The sequence below is a fragment of the Dunckerocampus dactyliophorus genome, chromosome 21 (genome assembly GCF_027744805.1).
Source record: "Dunckerocampus dactyliophorus isolate RoL2022-P2 chromosome 21, RoL_Ddac_1.1, whole genome shotgun sequence".
NCBI lineage: Eukaryota > Metazoa > Chordata > Actinopteri > Syngnathiformes > Syngnathidae > Dunckerocampus > Dunckerocampus dactyliophorus.
In genome coordinates this window covers 6020551-6030741 of record NC_072839.1, presented here as the reverse complement: position 1 = coordinate 6030741, position 10191 = coordinate 6020551, and the positions used below count along the sequence as shown (strand labels likewise).

At 41.1% G+C, this 10191-nt stretch overlaps 1 protein-coding gene across 2 annotated transcripts in view; it reads left to right on the top strand.

Annotated features, from left to right (window-relative positions):
• The first annotated feature begins 1231 nt into the window (after nt 1-1231).
• Nucleotides 1232-10191, top strand: part of ahrra (aryl-hydrocarbon receptor repressor a) — an 82119-nt gene continuing 73159 nt past the window's right edge. Inside the window, exons 1-4 of one of the 2 annotated variants that reach the window (XM_054764837.1) lie at nt 1232-1551; nt 1690-1782; nt 3121-3153; nt 3364-3545. In XM_054764837.1, coding sequence (XP_054620812.1) covers nt 1721-1782; nt 3121-3153; nt 3364-3545 — 277 coding nt within the window. In that variant the 5' untranslated portion in view covers nt 1232-1551; nt 1690-1720. The remainder of the gene's footprint in view (nt 1552-1689; nt 1783-3120; nt 3154-3363; nt 3546-10191) is intronic. The other variant, XM_054764838.1, reaches the window with a different exon arrangement.

The window sequence follows — 10191 nt, the reverse complement described above, 5'->3', positions numbered from 1 at the left end:
TATGAATATTACAAATGCACCCCAGGGTAACCAGTGGCTTACTTTACTGTAGTAATTAAGTAGTTACTCACAAGACTGGAGAGTTAAACAAAAGTTCGGTTCAAAATCATGGCCTGACATCTATTTTGCTGTTTTATAGTGATCCGTTTTATTTACTGTGTTGTACATACATTAAAGCAGTAGGGGGCAGTGCAGTACAGTGCAAAAGGTACAGTGCGTTATTATATTACAATATATGTAATTGGAATGACGACCGCTTAACTCTCAAATTGCCTGTTAAGACATATTTAACCAAGAAAATATAATACTTCCGGTAAAATTATTAACAAAAGAGTCTCGCCGAGTCAAAGCGAAACTGAGTAGAAGAAGAGAAATGTGATTTAAAATGAAACATTACGACCGCGGCTGTACTAGAGTATTTACTGTTCCAACCCCCCCTAAAAAACACTTCTCTCGAAGTATCCGCAGTGCTCTTGTTTTCAAGACATCATTTCACTTCCGTCTTCAGCTCCCCGCTTCACCGAATTTGCTTAAATCTGTTCCAGCGAGCCGTTAAAAGAACCCCCATCCGCTGATCTAAGACAGCAATATACGAAAGCTCTGTCCGGTGAAGCTGCCACACTTGAGTCAACCCTCTTCGTAAAAAAAAAGGATATTTCGCAGCGGGGCTCATCGGCGCCGCCGACCGCAGACATTCCCGGTGCGAGCGCGCGCCTCTACTGACTGGCAGCCCGCGCTTTGCCCTTAGCGTGTGACCCCTCCCCTCGCGCTGCTGTGTGCGCGTGCGCTGCCTCGCGCTTCCCCCGCCCCCTTCGCAGCCGGGGTCGGATTGGGCTGCTGCCCTCTTCACGTGTCCCTCGTAAAAACCTAAACTAACTTTACATTTTAAGGCATTTACAAATAGATTTTGTTTTAAAACAGAGTCCATGGCAACACGGCGGGAACGTACACTCTTGTCTGTGCTTTTATGTCCTTTTTTTCTTGGTAGTGACTACATCCATTCTACCTCACGTAATCTAAATTGCTCTTTTAAGTTTAAAAAATAGCTTAGTGAAGATTTTGTTAAAATTAGTTAAAATAGTCTACTAACACATCTACTACATGAAGTGAATACATGTCCTCAAATTCCAAACAAAACCTCATACTGTAATGTTAAAGCTGATATTTCCAACATGCGGACGTCACCTGAACGCACCACAAACCTCGTGTATGTGTATGGTAAGAAAGCTTGTGTGTGCGCTTGTGTGTTTGCGAGGCGGAGAGTTGCGTGCGAAGAGCTCGACATGTCATTCAGAGGAATCTGCCACCTGAAACGCGAGGAAGTGAAGGCGACTCCATTGTGGTATAAAGCATCAGGCAACATCTGCATGGACGCAGTGCAAAGCCCATGAAGCTCTCTTAAAGACCTCCGCCATCCATTTGATTTCCCGTGGATTTATCACTTTGGAGTGGGTGCACCCTGCAAGACGCATCTGTCTTTTTTTTCTTTCACTTCATGTGACCACACCGAAACATTATACTGGACTTAACTGGCATCCACGGAGTAACCGGGTAAGTACTTTTTAAAGAGTTCATTCACCCGCTTTAACGATGTTATTAAATTGCTTTGCCTGCATGATGCATATGACATCTCATGCACAAGTCTTCTCTGTTGTGTCTCCACACACACACACACAAACACACACACAGCGCACCTGTTACCTGCACGGAGCGCAAGACCATGATCCCCCCTGGAGACTGCATGTACGCGGGCAGAAAGCGGAGGAAGCCCATCCAAAAGCAGTTAAGAATGATTTTTAATGTATTTACTGTTGCAAACACGCCGCAAAAACAGTGCAAAACAATCCAGCCTGCAGTTGTTCCTAACTTTTGCTGCACATGTTTCTAGCTGCAGGCTCAAGAGTGTGCAAATTTGCCTTTTGGTGTTGACAGTTCTTGAGTTCTTGATGTATAGCACATGACTTTCCCCTCTGCTTTTAATCAGGCTGCATAAGATTTTAGATCAGCGGCAATCAAGAACCCAAACACCACTTTAAATGTCTTCAAATGTGTCCTCTACAGTTCCATGCATGACTTTAACTCATTAGGTCCCTTTAAGTGACATATATAGGAAACATTTTGCAGTGGTTGTCATGTGACAGTCATGTGACTATCCCAAGCTATGGCTTCCCCAAAAAGGCAGTGCGCAGGTAAACACAGGAAGGCGCAATTAAAGGTCGTTTTAAAGCCGTGAAACTATTCTAATGCTTTAAAAGAGTGTCAAATATTAAAATTAAACTATTATTACTTTATTTATTAAATGAATTCATTTAATAATAATCATTTGTGGCACAAAAAGTTGATTTAGGAATACTTTTACCATGAACAATATAGCATATGAATACGAATTACTAGTAAGTGCATCCCCCATCATTTTCTCTCTCTTAAAAGTCAAGTTTAGACATTTTGTGTCATATTCCCACAATCCTGCGTGTCACGCCTCAGTTTTAAGGCCTTTAAATTATTCATCGAAGCCCCGCTGTGACTTATGATGCCACAAATTTGATTCAGTTCATTTTACAGGCGAATAAACGATGCCAGTAAATATAACAGTGTCTTTTGTTCATGTGAAGTTAATGACAAGTGTGTGCCAACGTCCAGCCTGATTATTCCCGATCAGATTTTCAGTTGCAAAGCAACTTGTGGGGTTAAAAGCTAATTCATCACGAACGTTTATATGAATGTAAATGCAGTCAGCTGGTCAACTTGTTTTACAGTTAAAATGAATTAAATACACAGTTATGTATGTGTTATAGAGCTTCATTTAAAGTACGGAGAAATGTTGCTGGGGTTTTTGATTTTCATGTGTGTGCCTGTAGAATTCATGGCATTCAGGACGGCTTTATTACAGGGTCTAATAAATCATCGTTGTTTAGCCGTGAAGACATTTGTTGTCATTGTAAGGAAGAAGAAATGTGTTTTGTGTGGTATAAGCGATGAAAGATGGTCACGTGTCTCTGCTTGGGACAGCTTACCCTGCAAGACTTTTTTCTAAAACACTGACTATATAAAAAGTATAACTTGAATGATGAGTTAGGATCTTTTAAAGAACATGTCAGTAATTTCAGTTTTATTTTGTAGAGCAAGACCATCAGGGCTCGGCCAGCTGACAGTGTAAGCTTTATGAAAAGGTCCTTAAATGTCATGGTGTGATTGTTCAAATGACACTAACAGTTGCATGGCTCCAAAAAGTTTGGTTGTCTCTCACTGCAAAATGCTTCCAAGCGCAGGCGAGTGTGTGTAGTAAGGGAAAAAGAAACTTGTAAACAGTTGGTTGTTGTGCATGGCTTTCCGCGTTTCATGTCAGTCTCCATGCCTTACCAGGAAGCCGTCCTCTGCTAACGAGAAAACAAACCCGTCCAAGCGGCACCGGGACAGGCTGAACGCCGAGCTGGACCGACTGGCCAGCCTGCTGCCGTTCCCCCCGGATGTCATCTCCAAACTGGACAAACTGTCCGTGCTGCGTCTCGCTGTCTCCTACCTCCGCGTCAAGAGTTTCTTCCAAGGTAAGGAAGATCATTGCACAGAGTTGTTTAAATAAAACATACATTGTATAACACACAGAGCTATCATAATACAATTACAGTGGAACCCGCTTATGTCGACAACCCGTCTTTGTCCAGCTCACAAGTTATGGTCCACCGTGATCTTAAATCGATGGTCCGATGACCATTTGTGTCGACCCAAAGGGTTAATTTCTGTGTAAAATCAGCCCGTTTATGTCGACACGTGTTATAGTATTCATCATTATCGCTAGGCAGTGTGAAACAACAGCAACACAACTGCTGTCTAGTTACACAGCACTGAAACGCGCATGCAGTGACTTCCTGTTCAGTGCAAAGTAAGCCTAAAAATAAAAGGATTCTACCACAGTAACTAACAAAATGTATGGAAGGTTTTTCGTGAAAAGCAGAAGAATCGGTGAGTGAGTGAGCGGGAGAAAAATGATATCAAGAAACAAAAATCCTTTATTATCACCCATTCTCCTTTTGTCTCTGGTGAAAGCGATGGCTAGTTTCAATTTGGGTTATGTACGAACCATAAACAGGTTCCACTGTACTGTAAGTGAAAGCATGAGAGTTCATACATACGCTAAGTACAGCAATACTGTACATTCCTGCCTTGGGCCGCATGTATTTCATCAATGAAATATGTAACATTATCATTTTCTATAGCACTTATACATTCCCACTGTATTATTGTGTGTGTGTGATGATGGAAGGAAGCAATGTGTGTTGCTGTTTTGTAGTAGATGAAACAATTGAGGATGATTTCCATAGCTGTGAAGTATCTGTGGTGATATGACAGACGGTAACATGATGAGCTATTATTTGTCTGGACACTCAATCCAAATCCCTATCATCGCTTTTGTGTTTTCCGGGCCGGCGTAATTAAATGTTATTTTCAGGCCCACTCTTGAGTATGTCCTACTCCTTCTCATATTGCACTCAAACCACAATGCATTTGAAGCACAGATGCTGGTGAACGTAAGTAAGGGGGACTTAGGAGACAAGTCGTACGTCTGTATCATATGCTTGACCCTAGGGCTTCATGAGTCTTTCAAAATTTGATTTTCTTGCTTAGAAATGAGATTGTGATTCTCGAAAGGTTGAACCAGGGCGGGGGAGCTAACTCGCCCTGGCCGGCAAGGCTTGCTCGGGGATGGGGGACAGTGCAACGTGAATCCTTGATGAAATGGCAGCGTTTGTTTTGTAATGCAGCTCATTAGAACGAAAGCATTTGTGCAGCCCTGCATGTACCTCGTCATTACCCTAAGGTAAGGTTGGCTATAAGATAAATGTGCATTGCTGGCATTAAAATGAACCCACTGGAAAAAGTGTAGCTTCAAATCTACCCTGCAAGAGTTTCTTCTTCATGATTCGCTGCCTGCAACGCTTTCTTCACTTCAGCCACGCACTTTTCACACACGCTCCCCTCACTCGCTCACCGGTTTGACTTACTAAATGTGCAATGTCCCACTGCGGCGTTTAATGATTCCATCTGACTCCGTCGAAATATTTATGTCAGATGATGCTATACGGTGGCAAATTCTAATTCTTAGGCAGAACAGCGGTCTAAATAAGTCTTAAAAACGTTGCTTAAGCATTACATTCATGATAACATGTAATACTGACAGTATTTGCCATACTTCGGTCGTTTTTAAGTATTACCGGAACTTCCTTCCTGGGCGTAGTGGCCTGACGCCTGTGGTATGGCGAGGTGTCACTACGCCAGCAACGTAGATCTTCTGCGTAACAGTGTTAAGAACAATCATGATCACTGTAGCTTGGTTAATATGCAGGTCACATTATGTAATTGGCGGTTTTTGTAGGATTTTTTTCAGAAGGCTTTATAGGCGGATATTTGCGTCTCATTACGTGCATTCCTAGCTGTCCCTTTTTATCTGTTTTTACATCTTTAGAATGCACAGAAAAGAGAAAGACATATGTGTGCATGTCTCAAATGCATGACGGGCAAAATAAGAAAAAAAAAGTGCAGTTTTCCTTTAAGAGATCACGCAGAGGTGCGTTGCATAGTTGGCAACTTAATGACTTTGTCGCTATATTTAGCAAGTATGCAGACCCCTCTAGCCCAAAAAGCAACAGTGACAAATGCAGCCACTTTTCCTGATGTTGTTGGAGACGCTGATGTGAAAGCACATATTTTTCTTAAGGCTGGATTATGTTTCTGCATAGTCACTACTTCGCTCACTCCAACGCCATCTTGATCCTTTTATACTGTAGCTCTTCGTCGCGGTTGAGTGTATGACGTGTAATTCTCTTCTGAAATGCTAGGGGCGCTGTTTTCTGTAGCGTCAATGCAGTGCTTAACCAACTCTTATCGACTTAAAAAATTTTTTTTTAGGAATTACATTGCATGTTAGTGTGAATTAAGATTTTTTTTTTTTTTTTTAGCTTGCCAGCAATTTACATTTATTTAACTTGTTAGCTTCCTTTGCCGGATGTGAACAATGGTAATTAAAGAGAGCAGGGGAGTGTTATGGGAGCTGGAACTAATTGGTGTGTTAAAACAATCACTTTTATTGCAAATGTTGAGCCAAAAATCAGAGGAGAAGGCGTTCGCAAAGGTGGGCTGCACAACTTCTCAAAACGCAGGAAATTGATAATTATGCAAATTAGGCAATGATGTCATTTTGCGATTTTTTTTAGGACAGCCAATCGCTACTTTCCCATACTGCCTGGAGGAAAACGATAAGTAAAGGCTTGGAAGATTACAGTTGTGACAGTGTTGAAAGGTGCGTTGACGTTGCTGAAAGTGAGTGTTACATAATTGTGCGTTGATTCACAGCACCTTGCAGACCTGCGTGCACCTCTGCGGCTGTGCAACACACGCGGTTCATTTTCAGAGCCACACTTTGAACACGCATCAAGGCCTCTTATTAGTTTGCTCTACTTCTGTCAGACGTCTTGTTGTCAGCGGCGGGAGTTGACCAACCACGTTGTCGTTTGATGCTCCACTGATGAGAATAATTAGAGTGGAAGTGAAGCTTTTGGTTTTTTTGCACGTCTGCAAACTGCAAAACTGTGCCTCACCCTCTCATTGGAGTTGTCTCTGCACTGATATTTGGACCTGGAGAGTGGCCAGAATTTGACTCATTATTTTATGTGTCCTCTTATAATCATATGAGTGAGGAGGGGATGATTATTCCTCTGCTGTAGTTCTTCTTCATGTCCACTGGGGGTCTGTGTGAAATTACGGTACTAAAGGCTAAGGGCTTGCTTTTCTACAACAGTTTTATTGACTTTGGTGACTCTGTTTGGGGAAAAAAAACATCTCTGGGAAGTGTCAAGACATGGAGATCGTAATGGGCTTCAAAGATAACTATTGCATTATTGTGGATGTTTGCTATTACAGTATATTCCATATTTCTAAGGGTGGAACACATACACACTGGGTGCACAATTATTAGGCAAGTCAGTATTTTGACCATATTGTCATTTTTATTACTTTTTTCCCAACCCCAAGCTGAAAAAACTTGACTGCCTATTGGGTTTAAGCATACCAGGTGATGTGCATGTGTGCACTGAGGGAGGGTGTGGCCTTAGAAGATCTACACCCTTTATTAGGTGTGCACAATTATTAGGCAGCTTCTTTTCCTCTGACAAAATGGGCCAGAAAAGAGATTTAACAGACTCTGAAAAGTCAAGGACTGTAAAACAGCTTTCATATGGATGCAACACTCTTGAAATTGCCAAGTTGTTAGGGACGTGACCACAGAACCATTAAATGTTTTGTTGCAAGTGCACAAAAGGGTCGCAAGAAACGTGTCGAGAGAAAAACATGCAAACTAACAAAAATCAAAAGTGAAGCTCCCAAGAACCCATTATCCTCCAGTGTTGTCATATTCCAGAACTGTAATCTACCTGGAGTGTCCAGAAGTACGGCACATGGTGTTCAGTGCTCAGAGACATGGCCAAGGTAAGAAAGGCTGATGGACCAGAAGGACATGACCGTGGCTGCATCAGCAATGGGCAGAGAGCTCCACTCCAACTCAGACGCCAGCAAGGTGGAGGTGGGGTACTGGTAAGGGCTGGAACTATTAAAAGATGAGCTTGTTCAGCCTTTTCAGGTTGACGATGTACTCAAACTCAGCTCCCAAACCTACTGCCACTGTCTTTCACACAGTGGTACAGGAAAAAGTATGCATCTTTCAAGAAGACCATGATTTGTATGCAGGACAACGCCCCCATCGAATGCATCCAAGTACTCCACTGCGTGGCTAGCGAGTAAAGGTCTTAAAAAATAATGACGTGACCTCCGTGCTCACCTGACCTAAACCCTATTGAGTACTTGTGGGCACTTGTGTGAAAAAAGGCACACCTCTCTGAAAGGTGTCTGGGAGGCTTTGGTTGCTGCTGCACAAAAAGTTGACGGTCAAATGATCAAGAAGCTGGCAGACTCCATGGATGGAAGTCTTTTCCGTGTTATTGAGAAGAAGGGAAGAAGAAGATTTATGTTTGGAAATGTCAGAAATATTTATTTGTAAAGTTGATGTTGTTTATCATTCTGACTTGAAAAAAATGAAAATAAAGTAGTGAGATAGGAATATTTTTGTTTTTGTCTAATAAATCTGCACACTAATAGTTGTCTAATAATTGTGCACACAGAGATATTCTCAACAAAAGCCAAAACCTTACTTTCACTTCCTTTAAATACTCAAGTTTGAGGTTTATTATTATTTTGGATTGACCAAGAGCACTGTTATTGTTAAATAATTAAACTAATAATCAATAACGCAAATTGCCTAATAATTACGACGTAGTGTACTAGTGCACTGGTTCTCAATTGGGGGTACCTGAAGGCACTACAGGAGGAACTTGGGATTTACAAACTACGTATACAGTGAGGAAAATAAGTATTTGATCCCCTGCTGATTTTGCAAGTTTACCCCCTTAAGAAAAATCAATGAACAGTCCACAACTTTTATGGCTGGTTTATTTATTTATGTAAATAATTTTGTATTTGCATTGAAGACCATGTCTTTATTATGATCCCAAAAGAGGGTACTTAAGTTGATTATTATTTTATGAAGGTTTTTTTGTTTGTTTGTTATTAAGACCACCCCAGAAAAGCACGCTTTTGGAGAGTAATAAATAACATAGTGATGCTACGTCTGCCTTTTTTTCCAATTAAAAATGTGTTTCAGACCTGCTTATGATTTAAATGCACTCCAAAGCCTGTGTGTGTGTGTGTGTGTGTGTGTGTGTGATAATCGGTAAATAAAGAGGGACACCTGTGATGTGTCTACTTGCTCAGTGAAATATACATTTTAAACAAACATCTCTCATTGAGATCATTTTTATTGTATTTTTCTTGGCTATATCGTAATATTCAAACTATTGTACTTTCTTTTCCCCACAAAAAAGATGACTGAAGTGTCACAATTTATGATATGCCACAGACATGCCCCTAAGATTTAAATAAACTCCAAAATGATCTAACTGCTTTGCTTGCAGTTTTTGTCCAATTCTTTCTGTGTGTATGTGTGTGTGTGTGTGTGTGTGTGTGTGTGTCAGCTGACTGTAATTCCCTTCTCTTCCATGTTAGGCCCCTGCTTCCACTGTAATTGCTGATCTTGTTAAATATTTACTCTAAGGATTAACTAACCCTCCTTTTCTTTTTCTGCCCCAATTGGCTTTATTCTCCTCTTGAGCGCCGTTTTTTTAGAGCCTGTTTGCTTCGTCATCGTGTCAACATCTGATACCTTACATGGCTTCAGTTCATTCAGGGTATTTATGAGCAAATCCAGCGCAATTATCATAATCTCTTTCGAATTATAATGCGAGTAAAAGTGCCGTGCTTCTTTTCCGTCCGCAATCTTCTCGTGTTTTCTTTCTGATGCCTGATGTTGTAATGTGACTTCAATGGCGTGACCGCAAAGCTGCAGGGCCTGCGATGAGAACCGTGTCGTTGAAATTGTCACGGAGAACGTGAAAAAGCCCTTTTAACATGACATTTTCCAGTTCTATAAAGTCATGAGGGTCATCTGTAGTGGTCGAGGTTAAGTTGAGGTTGATTTGACACATACATCACCATCCTATTCCTATTACACACATACACGGAATTACCCCAACGAGATGGCAGTGAAGCTGGTTAGTCATATCGCTTATTGTTACAAACTGGCATCAAGATTGTGAGTTTTTCCGGTTTTGCTATGCTGCGGTGTACATTATACAGATATAATTGATCAAGGTCTGGCCTGGTGAAGGTATGGGATAGTTCAGCCAAACATGGCACAGTACAGTACCGGAGGAGTAATCAGGACTTTTCAAAATCTGAAACGTGTTTCCCTTGGTGGGTGCAAGATGGTTTGGCATGAGTGAGTAAAATAGAAACTCACGTCATTAGAAACTATACTGTAGTTACTAGATGCCTTTGAAAACCCCATATAGATGCTGATTTGTTCAAAATCCCATGGAACTTTGTCATATCTTGCATAATTATGTTAAACCAGGGGTGTCCAAAGTACAGCCTAGGGGCCATTTGCGGCCCACGGCGCATTCTAAAATCATAATTTAACTAGAAAACTAAAAAAAAAAACAACCCATAACAGCAAAAATGGAAAAATCAGCAGTAATTTTCCTAGAATAAAGCCAAAATATAATAGAAAATGTTGTAATCAACAAGAAA